Genomic DNA, 21,874 nt, shown 5'->3' with positions numbered 1-21,874 from the left:
GTCCAGACAAACTAGCCCCAAAGTTTTCAGTGAAAAGTCAGGTAATTTATACAGTTTTCACGAGAGGTTACAACATCTTTACATACATATTCATTTGATTTTGACATCTAATCATCATATTCATAATAGATGGGGTTTAGGCGGAGCTTGAGGTGGAGTCTTCTAGAATTGTCTTTTGGGGAGACTTTTGGGTGGTCGTTCCGTTCTTTGGCTGGAGCTTGCAAAGCCTCCTGACTTATGGCCTTCTCATCTCCTTCAAATGCCCACCTTATCTTTATTTATGACTGCTAGATCGCTCAGAGTACATTTCTCCTGTCTCTTACTTCAGTAGCATCAGCGGAACAGAACAGGCCGTGCCGTCTCTGTTATATCTCAACATAAACAGAGCATCCCCCAGAGCATGGTACCAAACTCATCCCGAATAATCTTTCAAGACCTTGCTCTGTTTCATTCCCGCCTTTTCTTAGGACTTGGGAAGTCTTTTGTCAAGTTCTGAAGACAAAGGGTTTTGGTAGACATGCATCATTGATCACATTATTTGTGTTCTTCTGACTATGATACTTGGTTTATACCACAGACAGACGTTTAAGAGAGATAACAGGATCATTCCTTCCAACATGACTTAACATGGCATGTATTAAATAGTAGAATACTTGTGTTGCTTTGGGGGAATGGCCTGCAAAGGTGTCCCACCAGTGATGTTCTCCAACTTGTTCTGCATCGGCTAAAGATGGATTTTATATTTTCAGAGTCACGTTTCTCCTGTCGAAGCATGTGTTGGGCCATTCTGTTTATTTCTGGGACCAGCCTTTCTATGTTGGGGTGTCTAAGCATTGCTTTGAAGAGGCTAATGTTCATGCCTATTTGTAATTTAGGTATATCATGATACAGGGTATAATCAGTTCCAATTAACTGTCTGGTAGTTACAGGAACAACATAATCAAAGTCACAGCCTACAATTCTAGTAAAATTACACATACAAAATTTAGTACCATTTGCCATTTCATGACAATTATCGATACTCTTGTTACCAGAAGAAGTTGTAACACATGTGCATCCATTTCCTACATAAAATACTTGTGGCTGGGCTTTAATATGTGGAAACATTTCAAAAGCACGCATAGCCTTTTTGATACCTAAACACAGATCTTCATTCTCTATTACTGCGTTTTCACAGATGTATCCCAGATGTTCCCTGGGGATACATACTTCCATGTTCATTGACTGCCACTTGCCTTTGGTCGGACCATAACTTGCCCAAACATTATGGCCTAGGGGTCTGACGGTGACTTTCTGGTGTATGGCTCCTAGTGTCGCAACGGGAAAGATTGCCTGTTCTTTTGCTGCACTAATTGGGAGCACATATGCTTCAGTTTGCTCCTGTTGTGGGTTGTAGGTGAAGTTTACTAGTTGTCACCAAGCCTGGTGATGTTTTTCAAACTGAGTGGTGAGGCTGGTTTTGCCTATTAATTCCCTTATTTCTTGAGATAGTATTCCTGATGTTCCTTCCCTTAACATTCCTGCGGCTATGGATTGTACCCACTGCTGAGTATTGGACAGCAAGTGCAACCTTTTTTGCTAATGCCCCCAGTCTGATGAGATTACTGCTGGAACCCCAAATCATGGTACTATTTCTTACAATAGTGCTTTGGTTACTACTTTAGCTTTATTGGTTCAGCAAGGGTGTGTTTCTGGCCACCCTAAAAAGGCATCCATCATGACCAGCAGGTATCAAGACCCCCCTTTTCTTGGGAGTTCTGAGAAATCAGTTTGTCACTGTTGCCCTGGATAATTTTCTTCTCCAATTGTCCCCATTTGATTCATGTTCTCCCTACAATTTTGTCAGTCTAAATATTTATACTATGAGTCAGTGCCCCAATGGGTCTTGTGATGTTCTTCCTTCCTGGGTGACCCTCTTATAACAGCAGGGGCCATTCCTCACATCAAGGTCTGGCATGGCACATGTTCCCACCACTCGGTACCTACTGGCTTGCAGCCAACAGCAGAATTCAAGATTCTTCTTGGTGGCAAACGCAGAGGCCAACCCAGTCTTGCCCTTGACTACGGTAGGAGGCACCTGACCAACCTTATTCCTTGTACTTTGTTGTCAATGCAGAGTTTCATCTGCGCATCCCATAACAAGTCATTGTCATGGCAAAACACACAGATTTACATTGGTAGTAGAACTACTACAAAGTGCGTTTTTATTTCAGTTTTTGTGCCAATATCCCCCACAGCCCTGCTGACCAAGGGATACTGTTTTGCCCGAACTGGGCAGGCCCCCCTTTTCATTTCTGCTGTAACAGGTAAAGCATTTTTCGCCTTACCTGGAATTTACTCCCGGATATACCTGGTTAAAGATTTTGGTGAAATGGCATTCTGATTTTTTTTTCTTAATTTGTACTTCAGAGGTTTCACAATGCTTTTTCCTGGCGGCCAGTAGCTCCCACAACTGTAATAAATTCTTTTCTCGCTGAAGTTTAACACCAAATAAGTTGGTTTTGTAGTCACTAAAAATCCCACCTCCTTTTTCTCTAGTCCCCAGCTTTAATTTAACCAGTGGATCCGCTAGGGCGGATTCCCCAGGCCTCTCAGTCTGGTTCTGATGCAGCCACCGGACCCCCCTGATGGTTCTTCAGCTTTGGGCAATCTGGCTGCCCGTGCCCACTTCCCTACGATGTGCCCGCTGATCCGGGCCCGCAGGGCAGGGTTCGCTCTTTCACCTCTGCCAAGCATCCCTCCTCTGCCTCTGCCTCGTCTTCTCACCTTAGTCCCTCTGCCAGTTTTCACTTTTCCCGAAGCCGCCGCCGTAGCTGTGACCACAGCACGACCCGGCTTTCCTTCTCTGACCTGCTGTGCACGTCCGTGCTGCTTCTGTCAGCTTCTCTACATGGCGATTACCCAGGAACAATCAACCCTTTTTCTCCTCCTGTTGGGTCATCCTGATAGTCTTTCACAACCGACTTCCAAGCATCTAAATCTCCCATCACAGATTCGCCTTTATTCCCGCCCGCCCCCCGCCCCCACTGCGTGCCCTGAAGGGGCCAGTTCCCGGTCCTGTCGTGCTGCCAATGCTGCGGCCCTTGGGGTGACATTGTCAGGTCCTTCAGCTCTGGTGTCAGCAACAGCGACCCCCGCCTCCTCGCACTGGAAGGATTCGGGGCAGGAGATGCTCCCTGCTCTGCAGCAGGCACAAGTGCCTGCCTCTGCAACAGCACCTCTGCTTTAACCCTTTCGAACCCTGAACGCAAATCTGCTCCGTGCTGCTTTAAGTCTGTGTCCTTACCTGTGGTGCCTTTGCCAGCAACCAGCCTGCCATGCGTCCAGCCTGGCTCAGCCGCACCTCCCAGCGGGTGTGGGGCTTTGTGCAAACTCACCCCAAGACTTTAACCCTTCCCTGGGGTCCTTGACCCCCGCCCCCGCCTCAGGTCCTACATTAGTGCAAGTTTTTATGCTTCACCCCAGGAGGAGCCACAGCCTGAGGCTCTGTCTTTACAAGACACAGCGATCCTATATTACACAAAAAACTTCAACAAGAACATGTTTCTAGTTTAGGTCTCAGTTTTTCCTTGTCCTTTTCTAGAGCCAAAGTCAAAGGATCAGGTGGTGCTATATTAATCCCACGCTCCTTCTGCCACACTCTGTATGGCTTCTCAATGTGAAAAACAAATCTGCATGCGTCATCCCATTTCCCTTGTCATCTTAAAAATCGCATTAACTGTAGCGAGGTGTTACAATTTCCTGATCTTCTAAGATGTATAAAGGCCACCATTGATTATCATATTTTATCAATGTTTGCTTGACGTGTGGAATCAGACTCCACAATCTTTGTCAGATTGTAAAGTAGGTATGTTTATTCAGTGCTGGGCAGCACCAGGGGTAGTCCCACCAAAGCCGTGTGCGCCAGGGGCAACAACTTGTCTCAATTTATATAATCAAATGTTGCATATACATAAGATTTCCAAATATACCTATACATATTCATAACCTAGCCCTGCTTCATATTAAAATTAGTTCCAAGAAGTCATTTCCATATGCCCCTCCCAACTGCGTTTGCGTAGTGCCTCTTGCTGGTCGTGGGGGTCATGGGGATGAAGGCTTGGTAGTCTTCCTCACTCTGAACCTTCTCTCTTTGCCAGACTCAGTTGCTCCTTGGTCTTTGTCCAGACTATAGAGTTGGTTTTAGCTAGTTCTCATCACAAACTGTCCTTCAGGAGGAGCTGTAGACTCCTTGCTTCAGTTAATTTACACAATAGTTAGTAAAACAAAGCATTATTTATCAACAACAATCTAGGTAATCGTTAAGCAATTAGACCTACTAAAACTTCTTTAACCCTTTCCCTCGCACTCCCACCCTGCGGTCCTCCTGTATTCTTCCAGTGAGCCAAAATACAACCCAAAGGGCTCATGTTCACTCTTTCCCCACTCTGTTGACCTCCCATTTCACCTTTATGCAATACAGTAAATAATAAAAATTATCACAAGTTGCAGGTTTCAGCACTCGCTTTGTAGCTGAGCTATGTCTCAGTTGCACAAAACACTCGCACAAAAGGGCCCGTTACACACTCACTCTGCTACTTGGATAGATAGCAACAATACCATTTTATGATGGACATTCCGACCTCAAACACCGTTATGCCACCCCAGAACGTCAAATATCAACAAGAGGTCTCAACTAATACACGGTACCGAATTTTACAACAGATGACAAAATGGCCAAAAGACATTCTTGAAGAGAACCCAAATTGGCCAAAACACACCACTCGGGAGGAAACCTGTTACCCCTCGAGAGGCCCCTTCCCGCTACAGCAGCGAGGAGAACACCTGAATTCCCACCCCAGCCTTTCCAGGGGCAAGCACCAGCGCCCTTTACCTCACGTAGGGCGTCTCCTCACAACTTACAGGTATCCCCAACCCAACTGCGACATACCTGGTCCACCGATGATGGTCCCTGTCTGTCCTCGCAGTCATCTAGGTGAGTAGGGGAGTCCTCCTGAGAAACCTTGGGGGCACCCAGAGGAGTCCCGTCCTCAGCAGGTCCTACAGCCGGACAGAGAGGGTCTCACCTGGGTCGCCAAACTGTCACGTGGAATCGAACTGTACAACTCGAGGGCAGTTACAAAGAGGTATGTTTATTGCAGCGTTGGGTGCAAGGGGGATCGTTACTCCTAACTTGCACGCTGTTTCAACAAGCTGACAGATATTTATTATACAAAGTCATGCAAATACGTAAGGTTTCCAAAAATTCATTATCATAACCTCCTCCCTCTGGCGCTTCTTCAGGATGTACTTTTCATCTTATTGGGCAGTTACCTAAATTTCCTGATTACCTTTGCATACATTAGCAGTCTGTTGTTTAGTTTCTGTTACCTACTAGAGTTCTTTACACTTCCATCATCTAACCTTTTGTTCAAGTGTAACACATCTGCTGGCTAACGATGAGCCCCAAGCTAATATGTGCCCACGGGGCTGGTTTTAATCTCTATCAAGGTCCTTTCCAGCTGGGCTCTACTATGATTCTCTCACTTTGAAAACAGGAATGATGAGGCAGAGTTTGACCTTAAAGCTTTTAGTTCTGAAGAGTGTACATTTTCAGGTCCTTCAAAATGGAACCTTGTTCCACAGAATGCATCTGGATTTCCTCTTGAGAATACCATGAGAAACATGGCAGGGAATGGCAAGACTGGAACAAAAACCCCTGGAAGTTCTCTGGGAAGAAAAGATAGGCAGCGGCATAGTAAATTGTCTAAAAGAGTAGGTCAGATCTCCAGTAAAGGAAATAGAATTGAGGAAACAGTAAACAAAGAGCAGATGACTGGTTCTGCAAGCCAACAGGCTCACTGGGCAGGACTTCCTGATCTTTTGGTGCCCAGGAAGGGACTCTTGAGCCTGATGCAAATCTGGGTTACAAGACAGATTTCTGATTCAACCAGAAGTGCAGATACTTCAGAAAGCTCCAAACAGAACAAGCGTAAGAGGACACCTTGCGTGTATGGAACAGGCTGTTACAGGTGAAGCAAAAATAAACCCAGCTTAAGCTAGCTTGTTATTAAGAAGTACTGTATTAGCCACCGAAAACAGTAAAGTTGTTACAAGCTTTGATTTGAAAGAAATCTTTTGGTAAATGGGGACTGATGAGAAACCAATGGCATAGCAAGAATTTTAAAAGTATAAAAGGAGGAGCCGGGATGTCTTGCTAACTTCCAATATAACCTAAACAAGGGATGATGTACTTCAGCAGATTAAACAATGCAGAGTTCTAGGAAATAAGAAACAAAGGTCCACTTTAAAAAGGAAAGAAATAAACCCCCCTGTGTGTACAGTACATGTACTGGCAGGGAGAAGAGATGTAAATGACTGAAATGCCCAACATAGACCCTGTAGGCTTATTTTATTTGCAGCTGAAACTTTTATGAAAGGTGAAGTTAATTGTATGCTTTGTGATCTGACTATTTAAAATGCTTATTATTTGTTATCCCTAAATGATGGAGAATTGCTTCTGTTGTAACTTGGCCAATCTGCACCATTTTTTTTTTATTATTTTTTATTTTTTAAGCATTCAGTCCCCTCTTAAAACCAGAACAAGTCACAGTTATAAACTCCCTGTGAACCCTTATCTGGTCAGTGTCTTTGGTGATACTTCAATTGAGGGATGATTTTTTTTTTTTTCTGCTACTCATATCCTCTCAATTCACAATCTTGTCATACAAATGTTTTGTGCGATACAAATGTTCCAGCAAGATCCCCAAAACCCCAGCGCTGAGTGCCTGGTCTCCTGCTAGTTCTTTCTGCCCAGAAAAGATCTGTAATGCCATGTGTTAATATATTGAAGAGAAGATAGGCGTCTAGAGGTGTTCCTGAGGGTAGCAAGTGACCAGTGACCTGAGAACTGCCTTTAGGAGAAGATTTTGAGCACTACATAAATCTATGTACATTGTAAGCCCAAAAGATAACGCTAATCCAGGAAACAGGAGGTCCTGTGATTTTTATTTTTTTTTTAAATATTATCACTGTTACTACTTTTGTATTTTTTACCTCTTCCCCCAAGGGGCTTGAGTGACAGTAAAAACTTAGGTTGTTCAGCAAACAAGCAAGCACAAGTAAATGGGTTCTTGTGTATGTTTGGTGTGCCTGTTGCCGCAGATAACTGCGTAAAGCTGTTGTGTTCATGAGCACATCAGACTTCCAGTTTTCATGTAGCATTCCTTCGTGTATCTCAGTTTTTGCCCTTCATGATTATGAGGAGGACATGGTTCATTAGGCAGCCAAGCTGATCCAGTAGTACAAATGCAGCCTTTAGTTTGCTCCAGCTACTTTCCATTTTGCTCAGACAAGTTTTCCCCTCTGTGGGGGTGAAGCTGATTCAATGCTCTGACACGCTGAAGGATTCCTAATGTTTTGGAAGGCAAGTTTTAGTTACAGGTAACATGCAATAGGAGTCTGCATGTGCACGTTTCTTCTTGGGTCTTTATTCTAAAACATTTGCGGCAGTACTTTTGGGAAGTGTTGCTTTATAAGAAGAAAAGAATGCTCTGAAATAGCATATAACGAAATCTTATTTTGTTGGAGAAATTTGTAAATAGGAAGTGTCAAAACCATCAGCTTTGGTCTTCAGGAAATGTGATGAGACTAAACCTGCTTGTTTGCAAAGAAAGGTGCTTTATCGTCTGTCCTGTATGTGCTTTTAATGCAAGACCACCAAGTAGTCATTCTGCGTCAATGAGATAGCTATGTTGCAGTAAAGCAAGCCATTGCAGTTACCCATATTCTTGACAGAAGTGTACATAAGTGTGATGTGAATGGACGCTTTGAAGGAACGCATTGATAGTGTATTCAGTTTTTGATTGTGTAGTGTTCTCCTTGAGCAAAACCTGTTTTTTAGAGTTGCTAAGGAAGAGGAGCTGCTTTGAGTGCTCTTTTGAGTACGATGAGTAGCTGGTTTTTGTCTCCTTCCATTAACCTTATGAAAGGTGTCTTCTAGCACAATGCGCTGTAGGAGTCAACGTCTTAAATGAGGACTGCTTTGGTAACCATAACATTTCCTTACAGTGTTCTTTCTAGGTGAGGTTTCATATAAAATGTCATTTTCCCAATAACTGAATGCTCTTCAGTTTACTAATCCGTATTTTATAAACTCCTAGTAAGAGGTACTTGTCTTCTGCATATGACAGGCACCTTTGGTGGGTGCGTGGTTGAACAGCACAAATGGAAAAGATGAAATGTTAGTTTAGTTGATTTTATTAGATGTCTCTAACACGTACCTGAAATGTTTAGGAAATAACTTTGTAACCCATAGCTCAGTTTCTTCATTTATGAATTTGAAAACACTGCTTTTTGAAAGAGTCAAGCTTGATTCACACTTCTCTCTGCAAAGATTCTTGTTCTTATCCTCCGTCAGTGTGAGATTCTCTTCCTGTGGCAGTCTGAAGCTTTTTCCAAATCGAAAGAAACTGCTGTTACCACTAGGAGGCAAGTGCTCTGTCTGTGTTATATCTGACTATATTTGTTGTCAAGGAACTTACTCTTTGAATACTGTCTTGTGTTCATTTTCTTGTCTGCTGCTTGCTTTTCAGAAGTTAGAAGAGTAGGGATTTAAAAATAAAACCAAATCCAAACCCAACCCCCATTTTGAGTTGCGTAGTAGGGGTGTGGTACAGCTGAACTCTCATCTCTGAAATTGTAATTTCACAATTTTTGTCCACAATTCTATCCTTTGGCTAGCCTGTGGTACAGTTCTGTGCTGACTGGGTGTGTGTGAATCTTTCCTATAACTGTCAAAGCAGGGCATGCTCAACCAGCCTTTGGATTTGTATGTGCATTCTTCTAAATACTGTGCTCTTTGTTTATGGAAAGAAGTATTTTTCTTTTCACCTTCAGCTTGTAAATCTGGCAGCTACAGACTTGCATCAGTCTTTTTATGAGACCCGTTTTCTAGTAAGACTTACCGTTTAGAACTTATAAACATCTTACACGCACTTGTGGCGTTAACTTCAGGCTTGAATACTATGGCTTTATAACTGGTGCTGGTGAGTCATTATGTTTTCCTTACCAGTTTCTTTAGTAGGCTGAGAAAATAAGCCCTTGAGATGGCAGGGGTCTCCTGCATGTGATTAAGAAGAGCCAGGGATTCTGACCTTACCACTTAAATTTGTTTTAGAAAAAGCTTTTAAGATGCTTTTGGGAGCTGCATAGATGAAAACTGTCTTGAGTATTTCACTGAGCGATGCTCAGCTGCTGCTGGAGATGACTGCATTGATTCTGAAGAACTTTGTAAGTGTTACTTGCATAATTTTTATTTGCATAATTTTCTGTCACAAATTCAGAGCTTCTGTGTATGAGAAGGCAACTCTCCTAAAACTTTATTCTTAAAATAGGCTTTTAATTGGTTATTTTTTGTGCGAGTAAAGCTTAATGATTTTGTTTTGATCAAATTAATAACGTATTCCTGTGCAGCAAGGTTTTGTTGTAAAACTAACTTTGGAGTGCAGCTTCCAGCGTGAAAGGTGCTGTGCTCTTACAACTCAGATCTCTTGTATTCAAAAAAACCCAAATAAACCCTCAAACAAACCAAACTCTTAATAAAAGGAAGAAGATTTTTGCAAGAAGGGATAATGTGTACTTAATATTAGCTGTGCATTTCTCTGCTTCTATTTATTTTGCTGGATATCATTGCACAACATCTAGAAATGGAGTAAGTATAAATTATCCACATAAAGGTAAGATAAACTATGATGTTGTTACTAGTCCTGAGCATCTGAAATAGGACATGTTTAGGTGCTTCACAGGTGATGAATAATTTGAGGAGCATCATCCACTGGCCCAAAAAATCCTGAGGCCCAGTGATAGGGTGCGTACCTCAAGACCCTTCCCTTTTTCTTGCTTCCTCCTATACAATTTTTTTTTCTTTTTTCTCTCCTGCAATAAAGGCTCTTTGGTATCGGCCAAATAGCTTTTGAAGTAAATTCATGAAAGGAACTGGCTATCACCTAAAACAGAATAGGTTAGCTAACTGGCAGCTCTTAGGCCTTCTTTCCTTCATGACTATGATGCTGCATGTATCTTATTGTAGGAATAAGTATTAAAATGATTTCACAGAGCATTAGCTGCTTCTGTGTCCCTTTGAGAAGATGAATTGTGTTTCAAATGACTGAACTCAAATTCTGGCTAATATTGCTAGTACGTTAGCTCTGTGCATTTAGAAAACAAAGCAAGTAGCCTCTAAAATGACTTGGTTTCATCCCATTTATTTTTAAATGGCAAAAGAAGTAGGCAGCCAGCCTGAATGTGGCGTTAGAAGTGATGTTTTCTGAGAACTTGTAGAATAAAAGACTGGTAAATGCAGCCTTGCAATGATATCTAGTGAAACAGTATTTACTTACCCTACAGTCTGCAGAAATCAACAGAAAAGACCAGAACCAGAATGAGGCGTCTGTCACCTGTGTAAATAGGACTAAGGGACACTGGATCTCTGATAAGTAGCTCCTGGAAGAGTTTATCTGTAGCTTGCTTGCTGAGTTTCCCGAGTGAAAGATACCAAGCAGATGGAGATGTAAAAGTATTAATACTAAATATCTAATCTGTTTTCGGTGCCTGAAAGGAGGCCTGAATGGTTAGCGGGGCTCACGGTGCTTAAGTAATCATTTTGCAAAAGCTGTAACAAACGCTTTTTCTCTTACGGTGTTGGTTGAAATGCTGAAAATAATACTGACTGTTCCCTAGAAAGTTCGTAAGAGCCCGTTGTGGTCAGTGAGGAAGCTGCTGTGTATGTCGCTAGCTGCATACGTGCTTCTGGCTTGGTGTTTCTAAATGCAGCTGTAACAAGTGCAAATGACAGCAGTAATCCCTCTGCAGTTTAAAGTTATCATTGCTCTTGCTTGAGGCAAGCAGTTCACTTTTACAGTTTGCACAAAGATGTTGATTATGTACACTGGGAATTAGTGGTAAATCACTGAAGTATTTTGTGTATATCTTTTGGAAAATCATTTATTAAAACATCTCACTTTTCTTGCTTTCAAATATGCTTGAAAAAAAGTGTCTCTAAAAGAAATCAGAGGGAAAAAGTAGATTTGCTTTTAGTACAGTATGTTCACTATGACATAATTTTTTGTAGTGTCTTTTGATCTGCCCCATGAATTTCTCCTGAAGTCATAATGTATTTTTCTGTGTTCTTTTTAACATCACTTCTTCACAAAGTGATTTTGTACGGTGCTCTCATCACTAACATCGGTGTGGCTCAGCTACACACAGAGTTATGTCTTAGGGTACAACTTCATGTCATCGTTGTGATTTGGTATTTCAAATAAAATGCCACAGTAGCCAAGGCAAACCTGAGAGCATAATCAATGTAATGTCCAGGAGACTGCTCCATTGTTTTGCCAATGGATGGGGTCAATAGATAGCACACAGACACCAATACAGAAGATACCCTTGATGCGCTGTTTGTTTCAAATTAATGCAGAAAATAAGGCAATATGCACATACAGAAGGATTAGCCTACGGTACCCTGATTCAAACAATAAAACAGATAAGCAAGGCAATGCACCTAATCGTTACTATTCACAGCTAGCTGTAGTGGTTCAGAAAGATACATCACCCGTTGCCCTAACAGGTTGCCATCCTCCAGCTCTGCAGTCGCTGGGGAGCCCCTGTTGCACGAGGATCTGGAGAGCCTGTCCCGGCAGCGGGGAAGTCCTGCGCAGGGCATCTCCTGGTAGGTGAGGTCTGCAACGTCGCTGCAAGAGGGTTCAGCTTTTATACTATTAACAAACAAGCTCACGTAATTCCAAACGCGGAAACATCTGGTTTCACTCTCCTGTCAGATGCCACCAAAGCCTGGCCAGGGGTTGGGAGGAACCCAGGGAGTTCCCTTTATCAACTGGATTTTAACCACCGGTTTCCAGACAAGGCCAAACAGCTGGATTCATGGCTTTGGCCGCCCGCCTCTAAGCAAGGAAGGATGCGCTGTCTCTTCTCTCATGATTATAGTTTATCCAAGATGCATCTTTTGCTAATGGCCATACATGGTTCACTAATGACCGTGCATATTTCGCTAATGATTGGATACTAAATACATATATTTAAGGTTGGGTTGGCGGGTTCTTCTGGAGGTCAGCTTTGGCTCAGGGCCTGCTGCTCAGGCCCCAGCACTTCATCCCTCTGGAATAATATGCTGGCATTTGAAGTGTTCAAGTGAGTAGTAACTTGCATACGGAACAGAAGTAATGATTGAGACATACTGCCTGAAGCTCACAAGTGATCACCCGAGAGCGTGGGAAGGCTTCAGGACTGCAGTTGCTCAGCTGCCATGGGTTGGCCCTCGCAGCTTGAGCTCAGACTTTGCGAGAGGTTTGTGTAGCACTTGGTAACTCCAGAGGGAGTCATGACGGAGCAAGCCACGGAGCGAGATTCATGCTATGGGACTACATCAGTAGATTGTGTATGTGTTGGAGGCCTGAAACGTAAAGCTGATGATGGCAAATAGGAGAATTCAAGTTTTAACCTCTTGCGGCCTCTGCTGAAACAAAAGTTTTCTTCAATTATCCTGAAAGCAGGTCTTACATTCTGCATCAAGTTAAACATTAAAAGCTTCTCTTTCTGTAACCGCTGAAAATGTCACTGATTCAGTAACACCTTTCTTACCTCTACTTCTCCTGTTTAAATGGAATAGTCAGTTCTTGATCTATATTTGTCTTTTGCAGGAAGAATCCCATTCACTTTCAGCAGTTTAGTCACCCTAATGATGATGATAATCATGAAACAGAGATCGTAACTCAGGATAACAATGATAACCGGCCTGAATGTCCGTATGGAACGGCTTGTTATAGGTAAGAAGCACTGTACAAAATGGCTTTTCTTGTTTTACAGGTTAAGAATGTTCTCCCCTGGAGTTGCAAATTGACAGTAGGATAGTGATGTTAAATCTTGACTGTGGCTTTCCAAATTTACTGGCGCCAGACTGCTACCTTTATGCCACCAAGGTCTGTGAAAGTATTTGTGATTTCAGCTGGTGAACATGAAGCCTTGACTTTTGGAACCTGTTCAGTGGCCTAGAGATCAAAACTTTCTCATTTTTCAACCTGTAGTAAACTGTTCTTGTATAGGAACAATAATTTATTGTTACATGTTCTTCTTGATATGTAACTTTTAGTTCAGATTTTGACAAAATATTTGTTAAGATTTTGTACAAAACCTCTATTTTAGTCAGTATTTGATTTGTTAGAAAGCATAATTTAGGTACCAGCAAGAAAATCCAGTTTATGGCTGACTGCTGTTTCTTTTAGCAGCTGTTGATTTTCTTCACAAGATCCTTTTGTTCCATTTGTTTCTCAATATCTAGGTTTTACACTTGTATTTAGCAGAGTGTAATGACTGCTTTGTAATTGATGGAATGGACAAAAGGATGTATTTTGAGACAACAGCCCTTCTGTGGGGGCATATTGAAACTAACAGCTGCTGTTAAAGATTGTGCTTGAGCAGAAATATTTTCTCTCTCTCTCCCTGGAAGCGTGATGATCCTAAAGAGTGTGTTCTTTATAAAGTGTAACAAAATGGGAGTAACTTTTAAGGAAAAGCCATCTTATGTTCAACTAATGCAGAAGAAGTGTTTCTTTTCTCAAAAACCATCTGTGAGATGAATTTCTCATCTCAGGACGAGAAATCTAGGTTTATACCGCTCCTGAAATTGCCAACATACTTTTCAGGAGTACAATGGACACTATCCAAAACTAAAACTGTCTCTCCTTGCAGATAAGTCAACTCCTGTGCTGTATTAGTTGATCATTTCTTAAACAGTGTTTCATTCTTTTTGGGGTGGAAGAAAGGAGGCACCCACAAAGCAATGATAATTCTTTCCACAAAGCAGCAGGTGCCATTTGAAGGATTTTGATGTTATTTTTGTTGTCTTTATCTGCTGGCTACTACTGGAATACATAATTGAGTTATCTAAATGCTGTGCCTTGAGTTGGGATCAAATGCTCTGATGCTACCAACACTTGCAAAATACTGGATTAAGCAACTGTTCTGTTTCAGTACGGTATTTAATAGAAAGCTGTACTTGCATGTTTTTATTCAGATAACTATCCCTTCTAATGCACGTGAAATGCACTTTGGGATAGCAGTAGCTATAAAACTGTAAATCAACTTCCAAGTATGTGAATGTGTAACAAGTTATTTGATGTAAAAATAAGATTTTCTTACTGAAGAGTATTCTATTTTTGAAGAATAAGAAAACATAACAACTAGTTTTACAAGGCAGTCTTCACAGCAAGGGTATTTTGTAAAATATCAAAAAAATTCTGCAGTTATAGAAATTAATCTTGTGTTTCAAGCAACGTCAAATGGTATGCCATTCTTAAATAGTGGGCTTTAATTGTTGATTCTTTTTCAGAAGGAGAAATTAGGACAACTGAACCAGTTTTCTTCCAAAGTTAGAATTTTTTTTAATTTTAATTTTCTGCACAGAAGTAAATTGAGCTGAAACAATTTTAACGTGCCACTCTAATACACTAACACAACAGATCAGCACGGTGTAAGTGGGACCAAGTTAAAACATTAGAACAGCATTGGATAACTGCTTTGGGGGGTGGGATAAATCAGTGTGTTCATGACCTGGATCGCAGCCTGAATGAGGGGAGCATTTATTGCAGATCAAAGAGTAAGTTGACTTTAAATTTTTAATTTTCATTGCATTGATGCTGTTTTTTAATAGAAGATATACACACTTGTATATTGAACTTCCCAGATTGCAGCAGCATATTGCAGAAATGAGTAAACTCTCTTAACAGTCCTTCTTTGGCCTTTCCCTGTGATACTTTGAGACAGGCAATTCTTTTCAATTTCTTTAATTTTCCCAAACTATTTGATTTTTAGCCTTATGTTGCAGAATATGGAAGTTACGGCTGGGTATCTCAGACTTGTGATGCACTGTGTGTGCATTGCACTTTATGCACCAGAGGTTATGTTCTGGTTTTGGTTTTAGTGAGAGTAAATAATTGGATCAGTTCTTATTATGCTGAACAAATGCATCTCATCTTACAAGTCTGGAAACTATCTCATCTCTTGGTTTTGATCAGCTGTCTTTTTTATTTTTTTAAAAAAGGCTGAAACAAAAGGAACTCTTATGGAACCCTTTTTTTTTCTTCCACCCTACATTACGTAAGCTGAGACACTGCAATAAGGGCACTGGTCACAGAATTTTATTTTAAAAAAGAAGTGAAAATTATTCACAAAATACAAAGGAGTTCTGCGAACTTGTTAGGTTCTTGTTAGGTGTGGAACAAGGTGGCAAATCAAGCTTTTACTGTTTTCTTTGCAGGAAGAATCCACAGCATAAACTAGAATACAAGCACAGTGCACCTCCAGGTAAGCCAAGTTGTTCAGTATAGCTCAAAGTGGGGGGGAAAACCCCCAAACCCAGTAATGGATGCCAACACCTTGGAATAAAATGCTTTAAGTGAGAAAGTAACATTGCATTTGCAGCTTGCTCTGTATGGCCCCGCACCCTTGCTCTTCTTGAGCATGCGGTGTTGCCGTTGTCTGTGATAAGGAAGGTAGGGCTGCTTGGCCGCTGCACACTTACATTCACTTTTTCAAATGTTTTTCAACTGAAACAAGATGGTCTGGGTCAGACACCGCTGACATAGTTTGTATGCTTTATATCTTAGGATTTGACAAAAATGCCAGGTGGCAAGTGGCTGTTTTCATGAGTTTAACAGGTTTTATTGAAAACTAAGCATGGTATAGCATGGTCTTACCAGATCTCTCTATTCTGCTTCCTCCATTTGGAGCTGGAGTATTACAGTGAAAACAGGGAATATACTGAAGTATTTCTCAACATTTCAAATGGATACTGCAGTAATTTTTTTCTGTAGCTTTTTTTCCCATCCCCACAGCAAAATGTGTGTATCCCTATAGCATGTATGTTCTGTTGAGGCTTGGAGGGAATATAATTAAAACTGAATCTGAGATTCTATTCTAAAAGTCTTTTTGTATTCCAGTAACTAGACTTGTTGAAAAACACAGGGGAATATACTGTTTATATTTTGTCTGTTCTTAGGGAATTCAAAGATGTACTTTGCATTCTTTTTGTGCTTTTTCTTAATTATTGGACTTGAAGGGTTTTTTTTTTTCCCAATTTAATTCCCAATGCAAAAAGACAATACTTTAGAGCAGAACAGTTAGGGAAATGTAATGATAATGCATTTTACTTCAAAAAATCAGGATTATGACATTACCCCTGCCCATGGCAGGAGGGGTGGAACTAGATGACCTCTAAGGTCCCTTCCAACCCAAACCATTCTATAGTTATTAAGGAGAAATTGCATTTATGGAAACAATGGCGTAAAATATTTAAATGCTTTGAAATACTGCAATTGTCTGCTGTAAAAACCCCAGCCAGTACTGATGATGTTTGTCTACAGACGGCATGGTTCATAATTGTAAGAACAGTTCATCTGCGTAATCTTTCAAGAATCATTTAATACAAAAAAAAGGTTTTTGGGGGCAGCAGAGTAGTTTTTATACTTGTAAATACAGCACAACCATTGCAGCATTTATTTTAATAAGTCAGTCTTCTGTTGTAGCAACCTCTCCGAATAACCCTTATTGCTAGGTTGTACTCTGTCCTGGCTAATAACATTTCTTTCTTTAGTACCTGAAAGAAGAACACGACAAAAACTTCAAAAAATGGTATGTTCTGATGTTATGAATGGGCCCATCAGCATGGGATGCAACTGATCTGCTTTGGGTTTTGGGGCATTTAGTGGTGCTGGAGATGCTTGATAATACTTATCTGAGAAGAAGGTAGTCGTTATTTTAGTAAAACTCTGCTTCCTTTTTTGCAAGTAATAGTGCTGGAATTGAATTCCTGTGTGCTGAGCACACCTGTCCTTCCCTGGAAGCAGGCAGCGAAACAAACAAATGTTTTGAGAGACATGTGTGACCAAGTCAATTCTTCCTTCCTTGAACAGGGTTCATAATAGGATGAAATGAGCCAATAGTTCATCCACAGCTAGTTAAGGTTACCCCATGAAGACTGATTGCTCTTGAAACACTGAGATACTCCTTCTGCATTGCATTGACCTCTAAATAAATGTCAAAAGATATCTGTGGATGTGGTGATGAGCTTTTCTTATATTTACTCTGAGGTATTGATGTTACAGGCTTGTTAGGACTGAAGTGTCGAAGAAGGGTAATGCCTTTCAGCTGGGGCAGTGTTCCCTGTGAACTAGTACGTATTCTTCGAACTAGTTCCTAGACATCAGTGAGGATTATGTAGTATCACAGGCAAGCTGTAGTCTCTCTTGATAATGTAACCTGTAATACTGTGTATGAGTATCTCCTCCATTTACCAGTAGTACGCCTAGCTTGCTTTGCGGCTGCCAATAATATTAACTTACATGTGGCAGGTGCATGGACTCCAGTTTTAAATATCCTTTAGCTCTGTTTCAAGGCATCTCTTTTATCTCAGTTTGGCTTCCAAATGTGAAGCTTCCTGTTATTTCTAAAATAATTTAAAAGTGAGCGTTGAAGAGCAGTCTGAAAGCCTGATGATATGCCATCTTTACTTTCACTGGCCTGAACAAGGCATGAGGATGTGGAACTGCTGCATCTCGAGTGGAGGTGGGAACTGACTTGTCTTCTTTGAGATCACCAAGGTGTGGCTGGGCATTTCCTACAGAAATCTTCAAAACAGAGATCTGCCTTCTAGAGAAAGTAAAGTGCAAATAGCTGTAGTTTTCTAGACAAAGTGTTTTGGCCTCCATTCTGTTCTGCGACCTACTTTCCACTCGGGAATGTCTTTCCCATCCCATTTCCTTATCATGTGTGTGTGTACTTCTGCTGTCACTGAATGCTTGATATGGGTGTATCTGTGCACTAGCATATTTTGAGGCATATTTGTTAGCTGTACACTTTGCCACATCCCATGATGCAAGTGAGCCCCATCTTGATCACCGCTCCCTTGCAGAAATGTGCATTAAAGAGTGGCAAGAATTGTAAGCAGCGTTGTAAGTGCAGCGAGCGGTTAAGATTTTAATAATGAAGCAAGCTGGACTGTGTGCATATCTGAAGTTTAAAGCTAATCTTGAAGGTTTAAAATTGTAGCTGTGTCTTTCATAAGAGGACCTTCCTTACCAGAATGGTAGATCCTGTGTGTGCAGCTCATGGCAGGTGGTCAGCCAGGCATGGCTATGGATGGAAAAGTGCTTCTCTTGTAAATGTGTAAATCTTTGACATGGAAGTGAAATTCAATCTGTTAAATTCAACTCCTCATCCTAAGAACGAACCAGGGAAAAAATGATATTCCATGCACAGTGGGAAGAAGGGAATTCATTAATTAAAGTTCTGTTCATATTTAATGATTGTTTAAATTTCTTTTTTCCCCTCAATATCTTGTTGACTGGCTTGCTTAGTTCTCTTGAGGGCAAAGCTTGTAAAAGGTTGCACTCAGCAAGCTCACGTCTGAGGCGGTCGTACCGAGCCATGCAAGATCACACAGGCAAGGTTCCATTAGCCTTTATTTCGTGCTGTTTGGCACAACTGCACTGTTAAGCACAGCAGGATTAATTTCTGTTCAAGTGCACTGAAACTCCACCAGCCAAGAAAAGAAGGGTGCTATCTACATGACATTTGCCATGTTTAGTTTTTAACATCGATAGTCTAATTGTTGCGAGATGGATTACGAATTGCCAATAGAGAATGTGGTCTATGTTCTGAGAAACAGTCTAAGGCTAATTACCGGGGAAATAGCTGTAAGGGAGGAAGGAAAAAAAAAAAAAAAAGAAAGGCTGGAGTGTGCGTTGTCATTAAATTGTCACTAGTGAATGACTTCACTGCCATGTTGCTACTTGGATGAATGACCTGCTGTGGCTATGGAGTCTGCAGAGTTCTCCTGCACACTTCTGTGTATGTTTTCTAGCAAGCCGATCGGCTCACTTCCAAACATAACCCTTTGTAAAGGGGTGGTCAGCAAGCTTTTTCTCCCCATGTGAAGGAGATAATTTCAGGGAATGTCTCAAGGTCATATTTATAAATATGGTACTAGGGGAAAGGGAGAATTGTGCTTAATGAGCAGCTTCAGGGGCTGTGGAGCTGAATTAAACTATAGCAGAAAGAGAGGAGTGGGAAGACATGGAAGGAAGTGCATCATTCACTGCTGAAATCTAAAAACACTGGTGGATGAAAACCAACATCATATGCTCCACATACATTTGTAGGAAAAATATGGAAGTAATCAGTATTTTTCCAGAATTCCTGTTTCTGTTGTAAAATACCACCTGCAGGGCTGTGAAAGTGAAGAGCAGTTTTTCTTTGTTAATCCGGTCTTGGGCTTATTATTCTCACAGGCTTAGGCTGAGAAGAGAGATTTTGTTCTTAATGTATTTAGCATCTTTGTTTTGACTTCTCCCTCCAGACATAATTCCTTCTGCACGACTATAGTCTGTGATTCTTAGAAAAAATTCTGCTGTTATGGGTAAACATGGGCATAATTACTTTCCTCTAAAGTCTGGTAAACAGTAAACTAGCAAGCATCATATGGGATGGGATTACAGCCGAAATTGACAGCTGACATTTTCAGGATTTTCTGCTAGGTGCTATATAGGTTGCTAGCCATAGGATATTTCTCAGTTGTAGTATTGGCTGTGTCACACATGGCTGACTTTATTCTAGGAAGTCATTGGGTGCCTCTGTAGCACAGTTCACCCATAAAATTGTGTACCTTTGAGGGAATTGACTGCTGCTGTAAGTGCTTTTGAAAACCTTGCTATAGAGTATAAAATGTTAATCAGACCATAAGATAATTCTGGAATAGTAACATTCCCACTAGCAGAAAAATGTAACTGACAGAGGATGTGATCTGACTACACCCAGGTGCTGGTCTTCTTGCTTGTTCACCACACGCACAGCTTGAGTGTCTGGAGCTCTGACCTGAGGTTTCAAGAAGCTGCTAAGAAATACCTGAGGTTAATATAAACATGGATGATTTGGACTGGGTTGTGTAGCTGAGAAGACACATTTCTAGTTTCATATAAAAGATGATAAGAACTGCTCAACAGATAAATCATTACGAGATCATTGACAGGTTATCTCCAAATGAGGTAAGAATGCAGAAACTGGAGGCTGGGAAGAAAAGGAACAAATACAGCTTTACTCAGGGGTGTGACTTAAGGGCAGCATACCATGACTGGAATATTAACAGACTGTGGCTAGTTAGGAATTGTGGGCCTGTAAGAAAAAGGGAGGTAGCGTAGGCTGGTAGAGCAATGGTCGTGCACATCTGCCAAAGTCCCAAAGCAGTGGAAATAAACTTGTTAAAGGTTCACAGCTACCGATAAGTAAAAGGAGAAGGCAATGCTGCTATGGCAGCAGCTTTGCATCGATGCTACCAAGTCAGGTAGATAAGGCTTCTTCAAAAATCAGGCTTGCCCTGTCTCTGGGAACTGGTTTATATATGTCAACATATTTGAGCAATTAAAAGACTACTGCAAGACAAGCTGCCTAAAAAAGTTTAGGAACATACAGCGAGCAGCATCCATTTCTTGTGAATAGAGGTTTCCAAGTTTTGATTCCTGCCCAACGTAGAGTATTGTGACATACTGGGAAGAGAGAAGGCAATTTAATCACAAAGTGTGAGCTGTGCAGAAGATGGATAGGCAGCAGATTGGACAGCAGCGCGATAGAATAGACTGAACTGGGAAAGGGGTAGGCTGCATCCAGCTCCGGAAAGAAGTGTTCAGCGTTTGTCCTTAATGTGTGTTCAGAAAGGAAGGACAGACTACACAGCACAGATCGAAGTTGAGAACGTAGGAGGCGAGTGATCTAGCAGATTGTCTTTGCTGACCTGAAGCTCAGGAAAGAAGTGAATGGGAATTCAAAGCCATGTCAGATTCCAAAGAGCAAGAGTATAAAGTAGCCCTAAGTAAATATGGATGGGTGAAGGCAGAAAATTTAGAGTCAGAATAGCTGTCTAGCAAGAGCTAGGGGCTAAATGGCAAGAAAGATGCCTTGTTTAGGTATAGAAGTAGCAGGAAGATGACCAGGAAAGTTGTGTATGCCACTCCTTCAGGAAAGGAGAGTTGTCAGAAGATGTTATCTGATACCGTTTTCTTCTGATATCAGAAGATGTTATAAGAAGAGGCCTGGCAACTGTTTTCCAAGTGCTGGAAGAAAAGCCACTAAGGAGAACTTTCTTAAGTGATCAGACTGGTAAGCCCTGCAGTAGTGGTCAGAGAGGGATGGTACAGCTTTACATGAGAGTCTTGAAAATCAAACACAAAATTGTCAGCATTGGATAGAGTGCTTTAGTTGAGCCTTTCTCCTGCTGAGGAGAGAGGCTAACTAGATGGCCCCTGCAGGGTCTCTTTAGTTCTGTATTTATTATTCATGAATATATGGCATTTTTGTCCCTACAGGAGAAAGGGCTGTGGAGAAGGATGCGGCGAATGAAGAGACGGGACGCAGCTTGATGCAAGCAAATGTCAATTTATTGTACAGAAGCACGAGTTTTTATACACTTTCAGAAGCTGCGTGTTTTAAACAGATTGGTTCTTGAAGCTAGGCACTGCATACTAGGCAATCCCTGATTGGTGGTTAACTACCAGCAATTAACAGCAAGGTGTTACCTTTCCTTGGCGCCATCCTTGGCGCCATCCATCTCCCACTCCCCTGTGCTCTGTAATGTCTCATCATGTTAATTGTTGTCCAGACAAGCTCGAGCACATTCCCCTCAGCTAACTGATTGCCACGCATGGTCCTAGTTTCCAGCCCGCTCCTGCAGAAAGATGAACCACATGAGTATGACCTTAATGGCGGCTTTAGAGATGGTGAGGAAGAGGTGTGCGAACCTACCGATGAAGACTCTGACTGGGAACCAAGT

The 21,874-nt window shown here is 41.4% G+C and overlaps 1 protein-coding gene across 2 annotated transcripts; it reads left to right on the top strand.

The window, feature by feature from the left end:
• Positions 1 to 4,868: 4,868 nt before the first annotated feature.
• LOC308058111 (uncharacterized protein) lies at positions 4,869 to 21,670 on the top strand. Of its 2 annotated transcripts, XM_080412108.1 has the most exons (5): positions 4,869 to 6,011; positions 12,699 to 12,824; positions 15,314 to 15,360; positions 16,649 to 16,686; positions 21,411 to 21,670. In XM_080412108.1, the coding sequence occupies exons 1-5, from the start codon at positions 5,656 to 5,658 to the stop codon at positions 21,462 to 21,464; spliced, it is 621 nt and encodes a 206-aa protein (XP_080268234.1). In that variant the 5' UTR covers positions 4,869 to 5,655; the 3' UTR covers positions 21,465 to 21,670. The 2 variants fall into 2 exon arrangements, 1 of the variants encoding a protein (XP_080268234.1); XR_013925664.1 differs by lacking the exons at positions 4,869 to 6,011; positions 12,699 to 12,824; positions 16,649 to 16,686 and having other exon boundaries at positions 15,186 to 15,360; positions 21,411 to 21,487.
• Positions 21,671 to 21,874: the final 204 nt, after the last annotated feature.

This window comes from Falco punctatus (assembly GCF_963210335.1).
Source record: "Falco punctatus genome assembly, contig: scaffold_78, whole genome shotgun sequence".
Classification (NCBI taxonomy): domain Eukaryota; kingdom Metazoa; phylum Chordata; class Aves; order Falconiformes; family Falconidae; genus Falco; species Falco punctatus.
This window is presented reverse-complemented; position numbering and strand designations above follow the sequence as displayed.

Coding starts and splice junctions, on each gene's coding strand:
- LOC308058111 (XM_080412108.1), top strand. CDS start 5,656: ATGAGAAACATGGCAGGGAATGGCAAGACTGGAACAAAAACCCCTGGA. Junction 15,361..16,648: donor CAAGCACAGTGCACCTCCAG/GTAAGCCAAGTT, acceptor TTCTTTCTTTAG/TACCTGAAAGAAGAACACGA. Junction 16,687..21,410: donor GACAAAAACTTCAAAAAATG/GTATGTTCTGAT, acceptor TTGTCCCTACAG/GAGAAAGGGCTGTGGAGAAG.